The sequence below is a fragment of the Tympanuchus pallidicinctus genome, unplaced genomic scaffold (assembly GCF_026119805.1).
Source record: "Tympanuchus pallidicinctus isolate F22 unplaced genomic scaffold, pur_lepc_1.0 scaffold99, whole genome shotgun sequence".
In the NCBI taxonomy this organism is placed as follows: Eukaryota; Metazoa; Chordata; class Aves; order Galliformes; family Phasianidae; genus Tympanuchus; species Tympanuchus pallidicinctus.
Window position 1 is genome coordinate 55,965 of NW_026294823.1, and position 24,391 is coordinate 80,355.

Genomic DNA, 24,391 nt, shown 5'->3' on the forward strand with positions numbered 1-24,391 from the left:
CTGCCCCATAGCGCCTCACAGCACCCCATAGCCACCCCATAGCGCCCCATATCTGCCCCATACAGCCCCATAGCACCCCATAGCCACCCCATAGCGCCCCATAACCACTCCATAGTGCCCCATAGCACCCCATAGCCACCCCATACCCCATAGTGCCTCACAGCACCCCATAGCCACCCCATAGTGCCCCGTATCTGCCTGATACAGCCCCATAGCACCCCATAACCACCCCATAGCGCCCCACAGTGCCCCATATCCTCCTCATAGTGCCTCACAGCACCCCATAGCCACCCCATAGTGCCCCATATCTGCCCCATAGTGCCTCACTGCACCCCATAGCCACCCCATAGCGCCCCATATCTGCCTGATACAGCCCCATAGCGCCCCTTAGCCACCCCATAGCGCCCCATAACCACCCCATAGTGCCCCATAGCACCCCATAGCCACCCCATAGCCGCCCCATAGCACCCCATAGCCACCCCATACCCCATAGTGCCTCACAGCACCCCATAGCCACCCCATAGCGCCCCATATCTGCCCCATACAGCCCCATAGTGCCCCATAGCACCCCATAGCGCCCCATAGGCACCCCATAGCGCCCCACAGCGGCCCCCCGTCTCACCAGGAAGGGGGGGGGCACGTTGAGCAGCCTGCCGTCCTCACCAATGATGCTGAGCAATGGCAGCTGGTGCCGCTGCCCCATAGCGCCCCATAGCGCCCCAAATCTGCCCCATAGTGCCCCACAACACCCCATAGCTCCTCATAGTGCGCCGTATCTGCCTGATAGTGCCTCACAGCACCCCATAGCCACCCCACAGCACTCCATAGCACCCCATAGCCACCCCATACCCCATAGTGCCTCACAGCACCCCATAGCCACCCCATAGCGCCCCGTATCTGCCTGATACAGCCCCATAGCACCCCATAACCACCCCATAGCGCCCCACAGCGCCCCATAGTGCCCCATATCCTCCTCATAGTGCCTCACAGCACCCCATAGCCACCCCATAGTGCCCCATATCTGCCCCATAGTGCCTCACAGCACCCCATAGCCACCCATTAGTGCCCCATATCTGCCCCATAGTGCCTCACAGCACCCCATAGCTACCCCATAGTGCCCCAAATCTGCCCCATAGAGCTTCACAGCACCCATAGCCACCCCATAGTGCCCCATATCTGCCCCATAGTGCCTCACAGCGCCCCATAGCCACCCCATAGTGCCCCATATCTGCCCCATAGCGCCTCACAGCACCCCATAGCCACCCCATAGCGCCCCATATCTGCCCCATACAGCCCCATAGCGCCCCATAGCCACCCCATAGCGCCCCATAGGCACCCCATAGGCACCCCATAGCCACCCCATAGTGCCCCATAGCCGCCCCATAGCGCCCCACAGCGGCCCCCCATCTCACCAGGAAGGGGGGGGGCACGTTGAGCAGCCTGCCGTCCTCGCCAATGATGCTGAGCAATGGCAGCTGGTGCCGCTGCCCCACATCGAAGTCGGTGGCGTCGTGGGCCGGGGTCACCTTCACCGCTCCTGGGGGGGGGGGGGCAGATCAGGGACCCCCAGCCACACCCCTCCCCAAGCTCCGCCCACTTCTATTCCAACCAATCTGCAAGCTCTGCCCGCTTCTGGCCCCGCCCCTCCAACACAACCCATTCTTCTGTAAGCTCCGCCCCTTCCTGAGCCCCATCTGCTTCTGACTCATTCGCTTTCCAAGCCCCGCCCCCACCCCTATAAGCCCCTCCCACCCCAAGCTCCACCCCTCCCAAGCTCCGCCCACTTCACATCCCACCAATCCGCAAGCCCTGCCCGCTTCTGGCCCCGCCCCCCCACCGCAACCCACCCTTCCGTAAGCTCCGCCCCTTCCTGAGCCCCAACTGCTTCTGACTCATTCGCTTTCCAAGCCCCGCCCCCACCCCTATAAGCCCCTCCCATCCCCAAGCTCCACCCCTCCTCAACCTCCGCCCACTTCTATTCCAACCAATCTGGAAGCTCTGCCAACTTCTGGCCCCGCCCACATCGCAACCCATCCTTCCATAAGCTCCGCCCCTTCCGAAGCCCCATCTGCTTCTGACTCATTCGCTTTCCAAGCCCCGCCCCCATCCCTATAAGCCCCTCCCACCTCCAAGCTCCACTCCTCCTCAACCTCCGCCCACTTCTATTCCAACCAATCTGCAAGCTCCGCCCGCTTCTGGCCCCGCCCACACCCAACCGCCCCTTTTTGAGCCCTGCCTGCTTCTGACCGAAGCCCCGCCCCCACCCCTATAACCCCTCCCACCCCCAAGCTCCACCCCTTCCTAAGCTCCGCCCACTTCTATTCCAACCAATCTCCAAGCTCTGCCCGCTTCTGGCCCCGCCCACATCGCAACACACACTTCCATAAGCTCCACCCCTTCCTGAGCCCCATCTGCTTCTGACCCAAGCCCCGCCCCCACCCCTATAAGCCCCGCCCACCTCCAAGCTCCACCCCTTCCTAAGCTCCGCCCACTCCACATCCCACCAATCCGCAAGCCCTGCCCGCTTCTGGCCTCGCCCCTCCAACACAACCCATTCTTCCGTAAGCTCCGCCCCTTTCGGAGCCATGCCCACTTCTCAAGCCCCGCCCCCATCCTCTAAGCCCCTCCCACCCCCAAGCTCCACCCCTCCTTAACCTCCGCCCACTTCTATTCCAACCAATCTCCAAGCTCTGCCAGCTTCTGGCCCCGCCCACATCGCAACCCATCCTTCCGTAAGCTCCGCCCCTTCCTGAGCCCCATCTGCTTCTGACTCGTTCGTTTTCCAAGCCCCGCCCCCACCCCTCTAAGCCCCTCCCACCTCTAAGCTCCACCCCTTCCTAAGCTCCGCCCACTTCTATTCCATCCAATCTGCAAGCTCTGCCCGCTTCTCACCACACCCACACCGCAGCCCAGCCTTCTGTAAGCTCCGCCCCTTTTGGAGCCCCGCCTGCTTCTGACCCAAGCCCCGCCCCCACCCCTATAACCCCTCCCACCCCCAAGCTCCACCCCTTCCTAAGCTCCGCCCACTTATATTCCAACCAATCCGCAAGCCCTGCCTGCTTCTGGCCCCGCCCCCCCACCGCAACCCACCCTTCCGTAAGCTCCGCCCCTTCCTGAGCCCCATCTGCTTCTGACCTGCCTGCTTCTCAAGCCCCGCCCCCACCCCTATAACCCCTCCCACCCCCAAGCTCCACCCCTTCCTAAGCTCCGCCCACTTCTATTCCACCCAATCTGCAAGCTCCGCCTGCTTCTGGTCCCGCCCACTTGACAACCCACCCTTCCATAAGCTCCGCCCCTTCCTGAGCCCCATCTGCTTCTGACTCGTTCGCTTTCCAAGCCCCGCCCCCACCCCTCTAAGCCCCTCCCACCTCCAAGCTTCACCCCTCCCAAGCTCCGCCCACTTCTATTCCATCCAATCCGCAAGCCCTGCCCACTTCTGGCCCCGCCCCCCCACCACAACCCACCCTTCCGTAAGCTCCGCCCCTTCCTGAGCCCCATCTGCTTCTGACTCGTTCGCTATCCAAGCCCCGCCCCCACCCCTCTATGCCCCTCCCATCTCCAAGCTCCACCCCTCCCAAGCTCCGCCCACTTCTATTCCAACCAATCTGCAAGCTCTGCCCGCTTCTGGCCCCGCCCACACCACAACTCACGCTTCTGTAAGCTCCGCCCCTTCCTGAGCCCCACTTGCTTCTGACCAGCCTGCTTCTCAAGCCCCGCCCCCAGCCTATAAGCCCCTCCCACCCCCAAGCTCCACCCCTTCCCAAGCTCCGCCCACTTCTATTCCAACCAATCTGCAAGCTCTGCCCGCTTCTGGCCCCGCCCACATCGCAACACACGCTTCCATAAGGTCCACCCCTTCCTGAGCCCCATCTGCTTCTGACCCAAGCCCCGCCCCCACCCCTCTAAGCCCCTCCCACCCCCAAGCTCCACCCCTTCCTAAGCTCCGCCCACTTCTATTCCAACCAATCCGGAAGCTCTGCCCGCTTCTGGCCCCGCCCACATCGCAACCCACCCTTCCGTAAGCTCCACCCCTTCCTGAGCCCCATCTGCTTCTGACTCGTTTGCTATCCAAGCCCCGCCCCCACCCCTCTATGCCCCTCCCATCTCCAAGCTCCACCCCTTCCTAAGCTCCGCCCACTTCTCATCCCTCCCATCCCCCTCCTCCGCTGCCTTCTGGCCCTGCCTCCAATCAAATCCCACCCTGCTGTAAGCACCGCCCACTTGTCATCCCACCAATCTCCAAGTGCTGCCCACTTCTGGCCCCGCCCCCACCCCTCAATAAACCCCGCCCACTTCAGACCCAGCACATTTTTTCAAGCCCCGCCCACTTCTGGCCCCACCCCAATCACAGACGCACCCCCTATAAGCCCCTCCTACCCCTAGGCTCCACCCCTTTATAAGCCCCGCCCCCTCCCAAGCCCCACCTCCTATAAGCTCCTCCCCTTCCCAAGCCCCACCTCTCTATAAGCTTCCCCCTCTATAAGCCCCTCCCCTTCCTGTGCTCCTCCCCTCCATAAGCTCCGCCCATTCTACACCACGTGCACAGCAAGCTCCGCCCCCTTTAAAGCCCCGCCCACTTCCGGACCCACCCACCTCCAAGCTCCGCCCCTTTTGGCTCCACCCATTTCCACACCCAAACCCTCTTTAAGCATTGTCCAGGCTCCACCCCCTTTTAAGCCACGCCCCTTTCCAAGCCCCACCCTCTATAAGCTCCTCCCCTTCCTAAGCTCCACCCCCTCCCAAACCCTCCTCCTTTCTACCCCTCCGTAAGCCCCGCCCTCTTCCAAGCCCTCCCTGCAATAAGCCCCGCCCTTTGCAAGCCCCGCCCCCTCTAAGCTCCGCCCCTTTCCACGTCCCACCCTCTATAAGCCCCGCCCTTTTCAAGGCGTCTCACCTCCAAGCTCCGCCCCAGATAAGCTCCTCCCCTTCCCAAGCTCCACCCCCTATAAGCCCCTACCCTTTCCAAGCCCCGCCCCCTCTAAGCCCCGCCCCTTGCCATGCTCCACACCCCTCTATAAGCCCCGCCCACTTCAGCACACACCCACATTTAAGCTCCGCCCCTCCTAAACCCCGCCCCTTTATAAACCCTGCTTTTGCTTCCAGCCGATTCAAAGCTCCTCCCACCTCTGGCTCCGCCCATTTTAAAACCCCACCTCCTCTTTAAGCTCCGCCCCTTTCCACGCCTCCTTCACTCCAGGCCTCACCCTCCATTTAAGCCACGCCCACTTTTGCTACCACCAATTTAAGCTCCTCCCACTTCTAGCCACGCCCCCTTTCCCTCCCACCCTCTCCAAGCCCCGCCCCTTTTCCAAGCCCCGCCCCCACTTCAAACCCCGCCCATTTCAAACCCCCCCATCCACACATGGCTCCGCCCCTCTCCAAGCCCCGCCCCGTTTCCAAGCCCCTCCCCCACTTCAAACCCCTCCCATTTCAAACCCCCCCATCCACACATGGCTCCGCCCCTCTCCAAGCTCCGCCCCTTTTCCAAGCCCCGCCCCCACTTCAAACCCCGCCCATTTCAACCCCCCCATCCACACATGGCTCCGCCCCTCTCCAAGCCCCGCCCCTTTTCCAAGCCCCGCCCCCACTTCAAACCCTGCCCATTTCAACCCCCATCCACACATGGCTCCGCCCCTCTCCAAGCCCCGCCCCGTTTCCAAGCCCCTCCCCCACTTCAAACCCCGCCCATTTCAAACCCCCCCATCCACACATGGCTCCGCCCCTCTCCAAGCCCCGCCCCTTTTCCAAGCCCCGCCCCACTTCAAACCCCTCCCATTTCAAACCCCCCCATCCACACATGGCTCCGCCCCTCTCCAAGCCCCGCCCCTTCCCCTAGCCCTGCTCCGTTTAAGCCCCGCCCCTTTCCCCAAGCCCCGCCCCCTCACCGGTTCCAAACTGGGGGTCGACGAAGGCGTCCATGATGATTGGCAGGCTCTGCCCGGTGAACGGGTGCACCACGCGCCGACCAATCAGGTGCTGGGAGCGGGGCAAGGCTGTCAGCCATTGGCCACGCCCTCATCCCGCACCCGGAAGTCCCGCCCATCGCTCCTGCACTCGCCCCCCCCCCCCCATCCCTTACCTCATTAGGGTAATGAGTGGGGCAATTAATGGTGGCAATTAACGGGGATCTGTGGGTCTGCCCTACAGAGAGTCACCAAGAAGCCATGGGGCTCTATGGGATCTATGGGGCTCTATGGGACCTGTGGGGCTCTATGGGATCTATGGGTCGCTATAGGATCTATGGGGCTCTATGGGGCTCTATGGGACCTGTGGGGCTCTATGGGATCTATGGGTCGCTATAGGATCTATGGGGCTCTATGGGATCTATGGGGCTCTATGGGATCTATGGATTGCTATAGGATCTATGGGGCTCTATGGGGCTCTATAGGACCTGTGGGGCTCTATGGGATCTATGGGTCGCTATAGGATCTATGGGGCCCTATGGGGCTTGATGGGATCTATTGGGCTCTATAGGATCTATGGGTTGCTATAGGATCTATGGGGCTCTATAGGATCTATGGAGCTCTATGGGATCTATGGGTCGCTATAGGATCTATGGGGCCCTATGGGGCTTGATGGGATCTATGGGGCTCTATGGGATCTATGGGTTGCTATAGGATCTATGGGGCTCTATGGAGCTCTATGGGACCTGTGGGGCTCTATGGGTCGCTATAGGATCTATGGGGCTCTATGGGATCTAGGGGGCTCTATGGGATCTATGGGTTGCTATAGGATCTATGGGTTGCTATAGGATCTATGGGGCCCTATGGGGCTCTATGGGATCTATGGGGCTCTATGGGATCTATGGGTTGCTATAGGATCTATGGGGCTCTATAGGATCTATGGAGCTATATGGGATCTATGGGTCGCTATAGGATCTATGGGGCCCTATGGGGCTCTATGGGATCTATGGGGCTCTATGGGATCTATGGGTTGCTATAGGATCTATGGGGCTCTATAGGACCTGTGGGGCTCTATGGGATCTATGGGTCGCTATAGGATCTATGGGGCTCTATGGGATCTATGGGGCTCTATGGGATCTATGGATTGCTATAGGATCTATGGGGCTCTATGGGGCTCTATGGGATCTATTGGGCTCTATGGGCTCTATGGGTTGCTATAGGATCTATGGGGCTCTATAGGATCTATGGAGCTCTATGGGATCTATGGGTCGCTATAGGATCTATGGGGCCCTATGGGGCTCTATGGGATCTATTGGGCTCTATGGGCTCTATGGGTTGCTATAGGATCTATGGGGCTCTATAGGATCTATGGAGCTCTACGGGATCTATGGGTCGCTATAGGATCTATGGGGCCCTATGGGGCTCTATGGGATCTATTGGGCTCTATGGGATCTATTGGGCTCTATGGGATCTATGGGTCGCTATAGGATCTATGGGGCTCTATAGAATCTATGGAGCTCTATGGGATCTATGGGTCGCTATAGGATCTATGGGGCTCTATAGAATCTATGGAGCTCTATGGGATCTATGGGTCGCTATAGGATCTATGGGGCCCTATGGGGCTTGATGGGATCTATTGGGCTCTATAGGATCTATGGGTTGCTATAGGATCTATGGGGCTCTATAGGATCTATGGAGCTCTATGGGATCTATGGGTCGCTATAGGATCTATGGGGCTCTATGGGATCTATAGGTTGCCATAGGATCTATGGGGATCTATGGGGCTCTATGGGATCTATGGGTCGCCATAGGATCTATGGGGCTCTATGGGATCTATAGGTCACCATAGGATCTATGGGGCTCTCTATGGGATCTAGGGGGCTCTATGGGATCTATGGGTCACTATAGAATCTATGGGGCTCTATGGGGCTCTACGGAATCTATGGGTCACCATAGGATCTATGGGGCCCTATGGGATCTATGGAGCTCTATGGGATCTATAGGTCGCGATAGGATCTATGGGGCTCTATGGGATCGATGGGTCTCTATGGGATCTATGGGGCTCTGTGGGATCTATGGGTCGCTACAGGATCTATGGGGCTCTATGGGATCTATGGAGCTCTATGGGATCTATGGGTCTCAATGGGACTCTATGGTTTCTATGGGTCCTTCTATGGGTCTGTATGTGATCCAAGGGTCCCTTTATGGGCCTCAATGGGATCTATGAGATCTATGGGGCTCTATGGGATCTATGGAGCTCTATGGGATCTATGGGTCGCTATGGGATCTATGGGGCTCTATGTGACCTATGGAGCTCTATGGAATCTATGGGGCTCTATGGGACCTATGGGTCGCTATAGGATGTATGGAGCTCTATGGGATCTATGGGTCGCTATAGGATCTATGGGGCCCTATGGGATCTATGGGTAGCTATAGGATCTATGGAGCTCTATGGGATCTATGGGTCCCTATGGGATCTAGGGGCTCTATGGGATCTATGGGTCGCTACAGAATCTATGGGATTTATGGGATCTATGGGGCTCTATGGGATCTATGGGATTTATGGGATCTATGGGACTCTATTGGGCTCCAAGGGGCTCTAGGGGATCTATGGGTCTGTATGGGATCTATAAATCTCTATGGGATCTATGGGTTGCTATGGGTCTCTACGGGATTTATGGGATCTATGGGACTCTATTGGGCTCCAAGGGGCCCTATGGGATCTATCAGTCACTATGGGATCTATGGGTCGCTATGGGATCTATGGGTCTCTGTGGGACTCAGTGGGGCTCTGTGGGATCTATGGGTTGCTATGGGTCTCTATTGGATTTGAGATCTATGGGACTCCATTGGGCTCCAAGGGGCTCTATGGGATCTATAGATCTCTATGGGATCTATGGGTCCTCAAGGGATCTGTAAGTCCCTATGGGATCTATGGGTCCCCCTACGAGTCCCTATGGGATCTATGGGTCCCTATGGGATCTATGGGTCCTTATGGGATCTATAGGACCCCTACGAGTCCTTATGAGATCTATGGGTCCGTATGGGATCTATGGGTCCCTCTGTGGGTCTGTATGGGATCTATGGGTCCCTCAATGAGTCCTTATGGGATCTATAAGTCCCTATGGGATCTATGGGTCTCCCTACGAGTCCCTATGGGATCTATGGGTCCTTACGGAATCTATGGGTCCCTATGGGATCTATGGGTCCTTATGGGATCTATAGGACCCCTACGAGTCCTTATGGGATCTATGGGTCCGTATGGGATCTATGGGTCCCTCTGTGGGTCTGTATGGGATCTATGGGTCCCTCAATGAGTCCTTATGGGATCTATGGGTCCTTATGGGATCTATGAGTCCCTATGGGATCTATGGGTCCTTACGGAATCTATGGGTCCCTATGGCATCTATGGGTCCCTCTGTGGATCCCTATTGAATCTATGGGTCCCTCTGTGGGTCTGTATGGGATCTATGGGTCCCTCAATGAGTCCCTATGGGATCTATGGGTCCTTATGGGATCTATAGGACCCCTATGAGTCCTTATGAGATCTATGGGTCTGTATGGGATCTATGGGAACCTCTGTGGGTCCCTATGGGATCGATGGGTCCCCTACGAGCCCCTATGGGATCTATAGGTCCCTACAGGATCTATGGGTCCCTATGGGATCTATGGGTCCCTATGGGATCTATGGGTCCCTATGGGATCTATGGGTCCCTATGGGATCTATGGATCTCTATGGGATCCATGGCTCCCACCCACAGAAGCATCACCCCCCCATCCCCCTTCAGCCCACCCAAAACCCCGCCCCACCCGGAAGTCCCGCCCCTCCCCGCCACCGGAAGTCCCACCCCCCTCCCGGAAGTCCCGCCCACCTGGTAGCGGGGGTCGTCGGGATGCACGGCGACGGCGGCGTCCCCCAGCATGGTTTCCGGCCGCGTCGTGGCCACCACCACCTCCGAGCCGGGCCCTGTGTGGGGCACGGCCTGCATGCACGGCGCCCCATAGCGCCACCGTGCTGCCCCATAGCGCCCCACAGCGCCACCGTGCTGCCCCATAGCGCCCCACAGCGCCTCCGTGCTGCCCCATAGCGCCCCACAGTGCCTCCGTGCTGCCCCATAGCGCCCCACAGCGCCCCACAGTGCCTCCGTGCTGCCCCATAGCGCCCCACAGCGCCTCTGTGCTGCCCCATAGCGCCACTGTGCTGCCCCATAGCGCCCCACAGTGCCTCCGTGCTGCCCCATAGCGCCCCATAGTGCCTCTGTGCTGCCCCATAGCGCCCCATAGTGCCTCTGTGCTGCCCCATAGCACCTCTGTGACGCCCCATAGCGCCTCCGTGCCACCCCATAGCGCCTCTGTGCCGCCCCATAGCGCCCCATAGTGCCTCTGTGCCGCCCCATAGCGCCACCGTGCTGACCCATAGCGCCCCACAGCGCCCCACAGTGCCTCCGTGCTGCCCCATAGCGCCCCACAGTGCCTCCGTGCTGCCCCATAGCGCCCCACAGCGCCCCACAGCGCCTCCGTGCTGCCCCATAGTGCCTCTGTGCTGCCCCATAGCGCCCCACAGTGCCTCTGTGCCGCCCCATAGCGCCACCGTGCTGGCCCATAGCGCCCCATAGCGCCCCACAGCGCCTTGCTGCCCACAGCGCCTCCGTGCTGCCCCATAGCGCCCCATAGCGCCTCTGTGCCGCCCCATAGCGCCCCACAGCGCCTCTGTGCTGCCCCATAGCGCCCCATAGCGCCACCGTGCTGCCCCACAGCGCCTCCGTGCTGTCCCATAGCGCCCCACAGCGCCTCCGTGCTGCCCCATAGCGCCCCACAGCGCCACCGTGCTGCCCCATAGCGCCTCTGTGCCGCCCCATAGCGCCCCACAGCGCCTCTGTGCTGCCCCATAGCGCCCCACAGCGCCACCGTGCTGCCCCATAGCGCCCCACAGCGCCCCACAGTGCCTCCGTGCTGCCCCATAGCGCCCCACAGCGCCACCGTGCTGCCCCATAGCGCCTCTGTGCCACCCCATAGCGCCCCACAGCGCCTCCGTGCTGCCCCATAGCGCCTCTGTGCTGCCCCATAGCGCCCCATAGTGCCTCTGTGCTGCCCCATACCGCCTCTGTGCCGCCCCACAGCGCCCCATAGAGCCTCTGTGCTGCCCCAGAGCGCCTCTGTGCTGCCCCATAGCTCCCCATAGTGCCTCTGTGCCGCCCCATAGCGCCCCACAGCGCCTCTGTGCCGCCCCATAGCGCCTCTGTGCCGCCCCATAGCGCCTCTATGCCGCCGCATAGCGCCCCATAGTGCCTCTGTGCTGCCCCATAGCGCCTCTGTGCTGCCCCATAGCGCCCCATAGCGCCTCTGTGCCGCCCCATAGCGCCTCTGTGCTGCCCCATAGCGCCCCATAGCGCCTCTGTGCTGCCCCATAGCGTTCTGTGTCACCCCATAGCGCCCCATAGCGCCTCTGTGCTACCCCACAGCGCCTCTGTGCTGCCCCATAGCGCCTCTGTGCTGCCCCATAGCGCCTCTGTGTCACCCCATACTGACTCTGTGCCGCCCCACAGCGCCTCTGTGCTGCCCCATAGCACCACACTGTGACCCTATTTCTGCCCCATAGCGTCCATCTCTCTGCCCCACATCGCCCCATAACCTGCAGCCCCACAACCTGCAGCCCCACACCCCACAACCTGCAGCCCCACACCTCACAACCTCCAGCCCCACACCCCACAACCTCCAGCCCCACAACCTGCAGCCCCACACCCCATAACCTGCAGCCCCACAACCTGCAGCCCCACACCCCATAACCTGCAGCCCCACACCCCACAACCTCCAGCCCCACACCCCACAACCTCCAGCCCCACAACCTCGCAGCCCCACACCCCACAACCTGCAGCCCCACACCCCATAACCTCCAGCCCCACACCTCACAACCTCCAGCCCCACAACCTGCAGCCCCACACCCCACAACCTGCAGCCCCACACCCCACAACCTCCAGCCCCACACCCCACAACCTCCAGCCCCACACCCCATAACCTGCAGCCCCACACCCCACAACCTGCAGCCCCACAACCTGCAGCCCCACACCCCATAACCTGCAGCCCCACACCCCATAACCTGCAGCCCCACACCCCACAACCTGCAGCCCCACACCCCACAACCTGCAGCCCCACACCCCACAACCTCCAGCCCCACACCCCATAACCTGCAGCCCCACACCCCACAACCTGCAGCCCCACACCCCATAACCTGCAGCCCCACAACCTGCAGCCCCACACCCCATAACCTGCAGCCCCACACCCCACAACCTGCAGCCCCACAACCTCCAGCCCCACACCCCACAACCTGCAGCCCCACACCCCACAACCTGCAGCCCCACACCCCACAACCTGCAGCCCCACACCCCACAACCTGCAGCCCCACACCCCACAACCTCCAGCCCCACAACCTGCAGCCCCACACCCCATAACCTGCAGCCCCACACCCCACAACCTCCAGCCCCACAACCTGCAGCCCCACACCCCACAACCTGCAGCCCCACACCCCACAACCTCCAGCCCCACACCCCACAACCTCCAGCCCCACAACCTGCAGCCCCACACCCCACAACCTGCAGCCCCACACCCCATAACCTCCAGCCCCACACCCCATAACCTCCAGCCCCACAACCTGCAGCCCCACACCCCACAACCTCCAGCCCCACACCCCATAACCTGCAGCCCCCACAACCTGCAGCCCCACACCCCACACCTCCAGCCCCACACCCCATAACCTGCAGCCCCACACCCCATAACCTGCAGCCCCACACCCCACAACCTCCAGCCCCACACCCCATAACCTGCAGCCCCACACCCCACAACCTCCAGCCCCACACCCCACAACCTGCAGCCCCACACCCCATAACCTGCAGCCCCACACCCCACAACCTGCAGCCCCACACCCCACAACTTCCAGCCCCACACCCCATAACCTGCAGCCCCACACCCCACAACCTGCAGCCCCACACCCCATAACCTCCAGCCCCACAACCTGCAGCCCCACACCCCATAACCTGCAGCCCCACAACCTGCAGCCCCACACCCCATAACCTCCAGCCCCACACCCCACAACCTGCAGCCCCACACCCCATAACCTCCAGCCCCACAACCTGCAGCCCCACACCCCACAACCTCCAGCCCCACACCCCACAACCTCCAGCCCCACACCCCACAACCTGCAGCCCCACAACCTGCAGCCCCACACCCCACAACCTCCAGCCCCACACCCCACAACCTGCAGCCCCACACCCCATAACCTGCAGCCCCACAACCTGCAGCCCCACACCCCACAACCTGCAGCCCCACACCCCATAACCTCCAGCCCCACAACCTGCAGCCCCACACCCCACAACCTGCAGCCCCACACCCCACAACCTGCAGCCCCACACCCCATAACCTGCAGCCCCACAACCTGCAGCCCCACACCCCACAACCTGCAGCCCCACACCCCACAACCTCCAGCCCCACAACCTGCAGCCCCACACCCCACAACCTCCAGCCCCACAACCTGCAGCCCCACACCCCATAACCTCCAGCCCCACAACCTGCAGCCCCACACCCCACAACCTCCAGCCCCACACCCCACAACCTGCAGCCCCACAACCTGCAGCCCCACACCCCATAACCTCCAGCCCCACACCCCACAACCTCCAGCCCCACACCCCATAACCTGCAGCCCCACACCCCACAACCTGCAGCCCCACACCCCACAACCTGCAGCCCCACACCCCACAACCTGCAGCCCCACAACCTGCAGCCCCACACCCCACAACCTGCAGCCCCACACCCCACAACCTCCAGCCCCACACCCCACAACCTGCAGCCCCACACCCCACAACCTCCAGCCCCACACCCCACAACCTGCAGCCCCACACCCCATAACCTGCAGCCCCACACCCCACAACCTCCAGCCCCACACCCCACAACCTGCAGCCCCACAACCTGCAGCCCCAAACCCCACAACCTGCAGCCCCACACCCCACAACCTCCAGCCCCACACCTCACAACCTCCAGCCCCACACCCCACAACCTCCAGCCCCACACCCCACAACCTGCAGCCCCACAACCTGCAGCCCCACACCCCATAACCTGCAGCCCCACACCCCACAACCTCCAGCCCCACAACCTGCAGCCCCACACCCCACAACCTCCAGCCCCACACCCCACAACCTGCAGCCCCACAACCTGCAGCCCCACACCCCATAACCTCCAGCCCCACACCCCACAACCTGCAGCCCCACACCCCACAACCTGCAGCCCCACACCCCACAACCTGCAGCCCCACACCCCATAACCTGCAGCCCCACAACCTGCAGCCCCACACCCCACAACCTGCAGCCCCACACCCCATAACCTCCAGCCCCACACCCCACAACCTGCAGCCCCACAACCTGCAGCCCCACACCCCATAACCTGCAGCCCCACACCCCACAACCTGCAGCCCCACACCCCACAACCTGCAGCCCCACACCCCACAACCTCCAGCCCCACACCCCATAACCTGCAGCCCCACAACCTGCAGCCCCACACCCCATAACCTGCAGCCCCACACCCCACAACCTGCAGCCCCACACCCCATAACCTGCAGCCCCACACCCCACAACCTCCAGCCCCACAACCTCCAGCCCCACACCCCACAACCTCCAGCCCCACAACCCATAACCTCCAGCCCCACACCCCACAACCTGCAGCCCCACAACCTCCAGCCCCACACCCCACAACCTCCAGCCCCACACCCCACAACCTGCAGCCCCACAACCTGCAGCCCCACACCCCACAACCTGCAGCCCCACACCCCACAACCTGCAGCCCCACAACCTGCAGCCCCACACCCCATAACCTCCAGCCCCACACCCCATAACCTGCAGCCCCACAACCTGCAGCCCCACACCCCACAACCTGCAGCCCCACACCCCACAACCTGCAGCCCCACACCCCATAACCTCCAGCCCCACAACCTGCAGCCCCACACCCCACAACCTGCAGCCCCACACCCCACAACCTGCAGCCCCACACCCCACAACCTGCAGCCCCACACCCCATAACCTCCAGCCCCACACCCCATAACCTGCAGCCCCACACCCCACAACCTGCAGCCCCACACCCCATAACCTCCAGCCCCACACCCCATAACCTCCAGCCCCACACCCCACAACCTCCAGCCCCACACCCCATAACCTCCAGCCCCACACCCCACAACCTGCAGCCCCACACCCCATAACCTGCAGCCCCACACCCCACAACCTGCAGCCCCACACCCCATAACCTGCAGCCCCACACCCCATAACCTGCAGCCCCACACCCCACAACCTGCAGCCCCACACCCCACAACCTGCAGCCCCACACCCCACAACCTCCAGCCCCACACCCCACAACCTGCAGCCCCACACCCCATAACCTCCAGCCCCACACCCCATAACCTGCAGCCCCACAACCTCCAGCCCCACACCCCATAACCTGCAGCCCCACACCCCATAACCTGCAGCCCCACACTCCATCACCCCCAGCCCCCCACTCCTCCCACCCCCCACCCAGCCCCCAGCGTCCCCCAGACCAACACCCCCCACCGCCCAGACCCCCAGCCCCACACCCCCCACCCCACACCCCCCCTTGCCCCACATCCCACACCCCCACCCCCCCAGCCCCCCACCCCCCCCCTTGCCCCCCAGCCCCCCCAGCCCCACACCCTCCACCCCCCAGACCCCCAGCCCCACAACCTCCCCCAGCCCCACACCCCCCCACCCCCCCTGTCCCCCCCAGCCCCACACCCCCCCACCCCCCAGACCCCCAGCCCCACAACCTCCCCCAGCCCCACACCCCCCCAGTCCCCCAGCCCCCCCCAGCCCCACACCCCCCACCCCCAGACCCCCAGCCCCACACCCCCCCAGCCCCACATCCCACCCCGCACACCCCACATCCCTCAGCCCCACACCCCCCCAGCCCCACAACCTCCCCCAGCCCCACACCCCCAGTCCCCCAGCCCCCCCCAGACCAACACCCCCCACCCCCCAGCGCCCCCAGCCCCACACCCCCCCCAGCCCCACATCCCACCCTGCGCACCCCACATCCCTCAGCCCCACACCCCCCCCAGCCCCACAACCTCCCCCAGCCCCACACCCCCCCAGCCCCCCAGTCCCCCCCCAGCCCCACACCCCCTACCCCCAGACCCCCAGCCCCACACCCCCCCCAGCCCCACATCCCACCCCGCACACCCCACATCCCTCAGCCCCACACCGCCCCCAGCCCCACAACATCCCTCAGCCCCACACCCCCCCAGTCCCCCAGCCCCCCCCAGCCCCACACCCCCCCCAGCCCCACATCCCACCCCGCACACCCCACATCCCTCAGCCCCACACCCCCCCCAGCCCCACAACCTCCCCCAGCCCCACACCCCCCCAGTCCCCCAGCCCCCCCCAGCCCCACACCCCCCACTTCCAGACCCCCAGCCCCACACCCCCCCTTGCCCCACATCCCACACCCCCCAACCCCCCCAGCCCCCCATCCTCCCAGTCCCCCAACCCCACCCCCCCCAGCCCCACATCCCACCCCACACACCCCACATCCTTCAGCCTCACACCCCCCCCAGCCCCACAACTCACACCCCACCCCCAGCCCCCCCAGCCCCAGCTGCCCCAGCCCCACACCCCCCCAACCCCACACCTCCCCAGCCCCACACACCCCCAGCCCCACAACCCACAACCCCAACCCCCCATCCCCCACTCCCCCCCAGCCCCACACCCCTCCTTGCCCCCCATCCCACACCCCCCACCCCCCAGCCCCCCACCCCTGCCCCCCACCCCCCCCCACATACCGGCCCCCTCCAGTGGATACGCGAAGGCCACCAGGACCCCAAACTCCACGGGCTGCTCGTAGCCCGGCACCCGCAGCAGCGTCCGGCCCCGCAGCTCCCGCTTCTCCACCTGCGACCCACAGCGACCCATAGCGACCCACTGCGACCCATAGGGACACATAGGGACACATGGAGACCCATAGCGACCCATAGGGAGCCACTGGGACACATGGAGACCCACAGCGACCCACAGGGAGCCATAGGGAGCCATAGGGAGCCATAGGGAGCCATAGGGACACATGGAGACCCATAGGGACCCATAGGGACCCATAGAGCCCCATAGGGACCCATAGGAACACATGGAGACCCACAGCGACCCACAGGGAGCCATAGGGAGCCATAGGGAGCCATAGGGACACATGGAGACCCATAGGGACCCATAGGGACCCATAGGGACACATGGAGACCCATAGGGACCCATAGGGACACATGGAGACCCACAGGGACCCATTGAAACCCACAGCGACCCATAGCGACCCATAGGGACCCATAGGGACGCATAGGGACACGTGGAGACCCACAGCGACCCACAGGGAGCCATAGGGACCCATAGGGACCCATGGAGACCCATAGGGACCCATAGAGCCCCATAGGGACCCATAGGGACACACAGGGACCCATAGGGACCCACATCGACCCATAAGGACCCATAGGGACCCATAGGCACACATAGGGACACATGGAGACCCACAGGGACCCACAAGGACCCATGGAGACCCATAGGGACACATGGAGACCCATAGCGACCCATAGGGACACATGGAGACCCATAGGGACCCATAGGGACACATGGAGACCCATAGGGACCCACAGAATACATGGAGACCAATATCCCCCCATATCCCCTCATACCCACCCCATATCACCCCATACCCACCCCGTATCCCCCCATAACCACCCCATATCCCCCCATATCCCCCCCATATCCCCCCATACCCACCCCGTATCCCCCCATAACCACCCCATATCCCCCCATAACCACCCCATATCTCCCCATATCCCCCCATAACCACCGCATATCCCCCCATATCCCCCCCATATCCCCCCATATCCCCCATAACCACCCCATATCCCCCAATATCCCCCCCATACCCACCCCATAACCCCCCTGTATTCCCTCATATCCCCCCCATATCCCCCCCTAACCCCCCACCCCCCCCATATCTCCCCATATCCCCCCATAACCACCCCACATCCCCCCAAAACCACCCCATATCCCCCCAAAACCACCCATATCCCCCCAAAACCACCCCATATCCCTCCATATACCCCCAAAACCACCCAATATCCCCCATATCACCCCATATCCCCCCAAAACCACCCCATATCCCCCCATATACCCCCAAAACCACCCACAACCACCCCATATCCCCCCATAACCACCCCATATCCCCCCATAACCCCCCATACCCACCCCATAACCCCCCTGTATTCCCTCATATCCCCCCATATCCCCCCATATCTCCCCATATCCCCCCATAACTACCCCATATCCCCCCATAACCACCCCATATCCCCCCATAACCACCCCATATCCCCCCAAAACCACCCCATATCCCCCCATAACCACCCCATATCCCCCCATATCCCCCCATAACCACCCCATATCCCCCCATATCCCCCCAAAACCACCCCATACCCCCCCAAAACCACCCCATATCCCCCCATATCCCCCCCATAACCACCCCATATCCCCCCATAACCACCCCATATCCCCCCCTAATCCCCCACATCCCCACCATATCCCCCCATATCCCCCCATATCTCCCCATATCACACCCATATCCCCCCCATATCACCCCATAACAACCCCATATCTCCCCATATCCCCCCCTAACCCCTCCATACCCCCCCATATCCCCCCATAACCACCCCATATCCCCCCATATCCCCCCATAACCACCCCATATCCCCCCAAAACCACCCATATCCCCCCATATCCCCCCACAACCACCCCATATCCCCCCATATCCCCCCCATATCCCCCCATATCCCCCCATAACCACCCCATATCCCCCCATATCCCCCCATAACCACCCCATATCCCCCCATAACCACCCTATATCCCCCCACATCCCCCCATAACCACCCCATATCTCCCCATATCCCCCCCTAACCCCTCCATACCCCCCCATATCCCCCCATAATCACCCCATATCCCCCCATAACCACCCATATCCCCCCATATCCCCCCACAACCACCCCATATCCCCCCATATCCCCCCCATATCCCCCCATATCCCCCCATAACCACCCCATATCCCCCCCATATCCCCCCATAACCACCCCATATCCCCCCATAACCACCCCATATCCCCCCATATCCCCCCATAACCACCCCATATCCCCCCATAACCACCCCATATCCCCCCATATACCCCCATAACCACCCCATATCCCCCCCATATCCCCCCACAACCACCCACAACCACGCCATATCCCCCCATATTCCCCATAACCACCCCATATCCCCCCATATCCCCCCATAACCACCCCATATCCCCCCCTAATCCCCCACATCCCCACCATATCCCCCCATATCCCCCCATATCTCCCCATATCACAGCCATATCCCCCCCATATCACCCCATAACCACCCCATATCTTCCCATATCCCCCCCTAACCCCTCCATACCCCCCCATATCCCCCCACAACCACCCCATATCCCCCCATAACCACCCCATATCCCCCCATAACCACCCCATATCCCCCCCTAACCCCCCACATCCCCACCATATCCCCCCATAACCCCCCATACCCACCCCATAACCCCCCTATATTCCCTGATATCCCCCCCATATCCCCCCAAATGCCCCTATAACCACCCCATATCCTCCCAAAACCACCCCATAACCCCCCATAACCACCCCATATCCCCCCAAAACCACCCCATATCCCCCCATATCCCCCCACAACCACCCCATATCCCCCTCATATCCCCCCATAACCACCCCATATCCCCCCATAACCACCCCATATCCCCCCATATCCCCCCATAACCACCCCATATCCCCCATATCACCCCATAACTCCCCATATCCCCCCATATACCCCCAAAACCACCCCATATCCCCCCAAAACCACCCCATATCCCCCCATATCCCCCCCATATCCCCCCACAACCACCCCATATCCCCCCATACCCCCCCATAACCACCCCATATCCCCCATATCACCCCATAACTCCCCATATCCCCCCATATACCCCCAAAACCACTCCATATCCCCCCATACCCACTCCATATCCCCCCATATCCCCCCATATCCCCCCACAACCACCCCATATTCCCCCATAGCCCCCAAATCCACCCCATATCCCCCCATATACCCCCAAAACCACCCCATATCCCCCCAAAACCACCCCATATCCCCCCATATCCCCCCCATATCCCCCCACAACCACCCCATATCCCCCCATACCCCCCCATACCCACCCCATATCCCCCCATAACCACCCATATCCCCCCACATCCCCCCATAACCACCCCATATCCCCCCACATCCCCACCATATCTCCCCATATCCCCCCATAACCACCCCATATCTCCCCATATCCCCCCCTAACCCCTCCATACCCCCCCATATCTCCCCATAATCACCCCATATCCCCCCATAACCACCCATATCCCCCCATATCCCCCCATATCCCCCCCATATCCCCCCATATCCCCCCATAACCACCCCATATCCCCCCATATCCCCCCCATATCCCCCCATAACCACCCCATATCCCCCCATATCCCCCCATATCCCCCCACAACCACCCCATATCCCCCCAAAACCACCCCATATCCCCCCATAACCACCCCATATCCCCCCAAAACCACTCCATATCCCCCCATAACCCCCCATACCCACCCCATAACCCCCCTATATTCCCTCATATCCCCCCCATATCCCCCCATATCCCCCCCATATCTCCCCATATCCCCCCATAACTACCCCATATCCCCCCATAACTACCCCATATCCCCCCATAACCACCCTATATCCCCCCACATCCCCCCATAACCACCCCATATCTCCCCATATCCCCCCCTAACCCCTCCATACCCCCCCATATCCCCCCATAACCACCCCATATCCCCCCATATCCCCCCAAAACCACCCCATATCCCCCCATAACCACCCCATATCCCCCCATATCCCCCCAAAACCACCCCATATCCCTCCATATACCCCCAAAACCACCCCATAACCCCCCATAACCACCCCATATCCCCCCAAAACCACCCCATATCCCCCCATATCCCCCCAAAACCACCCCATATCCCCCCATATCTCCCCATATCTCACCCATATCTCCCCTTATCCCCTCATAACCCCCCCCAATCCCCCCTCCTCTCACCTCGATGTCGGAGATGGCGGATCTCAGAGCGCAGGACCAGTTCACCAGCCTGGTGCTGCGGTAGATGAGCCCCATCTCGTGGAGCCGCACAAACGCCTCCGTCACGGCGCGGCACATTTTCTGCCGGCACACAGGGGGCTCAGACCCACACGAACCCCATAGGGACCCCATAGGGACCTCATAGGGACCCATAGGGACCCATAGGGACCCACAGAGACCCTTAGTGACCAATAGGGAACCATAGAGACCCGTAGAAAGCCATAGGGACTCACAGGGACCCACAGAGACCTACAGAGACCCATAGGGACCCTTAGAGACCAATAGGGACACATAGGGACCCACAGGGACACATAGGGACCCAAGTGACCCCATAGGGACCTACAGAGACCCACAGGGACCCATAGAGACCTCTAGAAAGCCACAGGGACCCATAGGGACCCATAGGGACCCCATAGGGACCCACAGGGACCTTTAGATACCAATAGGGACCCATAGGGACCCATAGAAAGCCATAGGGATCCCTAGAGAGCCATAGGGACCCACAGGGACCTACAGAGACCCATAGGGACCCTTAAAGACCAATAGGGACCCCATAGGGACCCATAGGGACCCCTAGAAAGCCATAGGGACTCATAGGGACCCACAGAGCCCTACAGAGACCCATAGGGACCCTTAGAGACCCCATAGGGACCTACAGGGACCCATTGGGACCCTTAGAGACCAATAGGGACCCACAGAGACCAATAGGGACCCCATAGGGACCCACAGAGACCCTTAGATACCAATAGGTACCCACAGGGACCCCCAGAAAGCCATAGGGACTCATAGGGACCCATAGAGACCTATAGGGACCCTTAGAGACCCCATAGGGGACCGACAGGGACCCAAAAAGACCCATAAGGACCCCATAGGGACCCACAGATACAGAGACCCATAGGGACCCACACAGACCCCATAGGGACCTACAGGGACCCATAGGGACCCAAGAGACCCCATAGGGACCCTTAAAAATCAATAGGGACCCCATAGGGACCCATAGGGACCCACAGAGACTCCATAGGGAACCACAGGGACCCTTAGAGACCAATAGGGACCCACAGGGACCCATAGGGACCCCTAGAAAGCCATAGGGACTCATAGGGACCCACAGAGCCCTACAGAGACCCATAAGGACCCTTAGAGACCCCATAGGGACCTACAGGGACACATAGGGACCCAAGAGACCCTATAGGGAGCCTTAGAGACCAATAGAGACCCATAGGGACCCACAGGAACCCCATAGGGACCCCACAGGGACCCACAGAGACCCTTAGAGACCAATAGGGACCCCATAGGGACCTACAGGGACACATAGGAACCCAAGAGACCCCATAGAGACCCATAGGGACCCACAGGGACCCCACAGGGACCCACAGAGACCCACAGCGACCCATAGTGCCCCACAGCTGCCCCATCTCGTGGAGCCGCACAAACGCCTCCGTCACGGCGCGACACATTTTCTGCCGGCACACGGGGGGCTCAGACCCACACGAACCCCATAGGGACCAATAGGGACCCCATAGGGACCCATAGGGACCCATAGGGACCCACAGAGACCCTTAGTGACCAATAGGGAACCATAGAGACCCGTAGAAAGCCATAGGGACTCACAGGGACCCACAGAGACCTACAGAGACCCATAGGGACCCTTAGAGACCAATAGGGACACATAGGGACCCACAGGGACACATAGGGACCCAAGTGACCCCATAGGGACCTACAGAGACCCACAGGGACCCATAGAGACCTCTAGAAAGCCACAGGGACCCATAGGGACCCATAGGGACCCCATAGGGACCCACAGGGACCTTTAGATACCAATAGGGACCCATAGGGACCCATAGAAAGCCATAGGGATCCCTAGAGAGCCACAGGGACCCACAGGGACCTACAGAGACCCATAGGGACCCTTAAAGACCAATAGGGACCCCATAGGGACCCATAGGGACCCCTAGAAAGCCATAGGGACTCATAGGGACCCACAGAGCCCTACAGAGACCCATAAGGACCCTTAGAGACCCCATAGGGACCTACAGGGACACATAGGGACCCAAGAGACCCTATAGGGAGCCTTAGAGACCAATAGAGACCCATAGGGACCCACAGGAACCCCATAGGGACCCCACAGGGACCCACAGAGACCCTTAGAGACCAATAGGGACCCCATAGGGACCTACAGGGACACATAGGAACTCAAGAGACCCCATAGAGACCCATAGGGACCCACAGGGACCCCACAGGGACCCACAGAGACCCACAGCGACCCATAGTGCCCCACAGCTGCCCCATCTCGTGGAGCCGCACAAACGCCTCCGTCACGGCGCGGCACATTTTCTGCCGGCACACAGGGGGCTCAGACCCACACGAACCCCATAGGGACCCCATAGGGACCCATAGGGACCCATAGGGACACACAGAGACCCCATAGAGACCCCTAGAAAGCCATAGGGATCCATAGGGAGCCACAGAGACCAATAGGGACCCCATAGGGACCCATAGGGACCCCTAGAAAGCCATAGGGATCCCTAGAGAACCATAGAGACCCATAGGGACCCACAGAGACCTACAGAGACCCATAGGGACCCTTAGAGACCAATAGGGACACATAGGGACCCACAGGGACACATAGGGACCCAAGTGACCCCATAGGGACCTACAGAGACCCACAGGGACCCATAGAGACCTCTAGAAAGCCACAGGGACCCATAGGGACCCATAGGGACCCCATAGGGACCCACAGGGACCTTTAGATACCAATAGGGACCCATAGGGACCCATAGAAAGCCATAGGGATCCCTAGAGAGCCATAGGGACCCACAGGGACCTACAGAGACCCATAGGGACCCTTAAAGACCAATAGGGACCCCATAGGGACCCATAGGGACACACAGAGACCCCATAGGGACCCTAGAAAGCCATAGGGATCCCTAGAGACCCATAGGGACACTTCAAGACCAATAGGGACCCCATAGGGACACACAGAGACCCCACAGAGACCCACAGGGACCCAAAAGGACCCACAAAGACCCACAGAGACCAATAGGGACCCCATAGGGACCAACAGAGACACATAGGAACCCAAGAGACCCCATAGAGACCCATAGGGACCCTTAGATACCAATAGGGACCCATAGGGACCCCCAGAAAGCCATAGGGACTCATAGGGACCCACAGAGCCCTACAGAGACCCATAAAGACCCAAGAGACCCCATAGGGACCCTTGAAGACCAATA

The 24,391-nt window shown here is 61.3% G+C and overlaps 1 protein-coding gene and 2 long non-coding RNA genes across 5 annotated transcripts in view; all 3 read right to left on the reverse strand.

The window, feature by feature from the left end:
* VARS1 (valyl-tRNA synthetase 1) overlaps window positions 1–24,391 on the reverse strand; it is a gene marked incomplete at both ends in the record, with an annotated part of 97,394 nt that overhangs the window by 55,942 nt on the left and 17,061 nt on the right. Inside the window, 5 exons of the mRNA XM_052670826.1 lie at window positions 1,413–1,537; window positions 5,886–5,976; window positions 9,776–9,870; window positions 16,732–16,840; window positions 21,120–21,239. Coding sequence (XP_052526786.1) covers window positions 1,413–1,537; window positions 5,886–5,976; window positions 9,776–9,870; window positions 16,732–16,840; window positions 21,120–21,239 — 540 coding nt within the window. The remainder of the gene's footprint in view (window positions 1–1,412; window positions 1,538–5,885; window positions 5,977–9,775; window positions 9,871–16,731; window positions 16,841–21,119; window positions 21,240–24,391) is intronic.
* On the reverse strand, window positions 6,091–7,206 carry LOC128074746 (uncharacterized). 2 transcript variants are annotated; one of them, XR_008203437.1, is made up of 3 exons: window positions 6,965–7,205; window positions 6,268–6,343; window positions 6,091–6,181 (listed from the first exon to the last, which is right to left on the reverse strand). It is a non-coding gene; the product is annotated as an uncharacterized LOC128074746 (long non-coding RNA). The 2 variants fall into 2 exon arrangements; XR_008203438.1 differs by having other exon boundaries at window positions 6,176–6,219; window positions 6,965–7,206.
* On the reverse strand, window positions 21,314–24,029 carry LOC128074748 (uncharacterized). 2 transcript variants are annotated; one of them, XR_008203440.1, is made up of 4 exons: window positions 23,732–24,029; window positions 23,098–23,218; window positions 21,659–22,457; window positions 21,314–21,407 (listed from the first exon to the last, which is right to left on the reverse strand). It is a non-coding gene; the product is annotated as an uncharacterized LOC128074748 (long non-coding RNA). The 2 variants fall into 2 exon arrangements; XR_008203441.1 differs by lacking the exon at window positions 21,314–21,407 and adding an exon at window positions 21,538–21,588 and having other exon boundaries at window positions 21,689–22,457.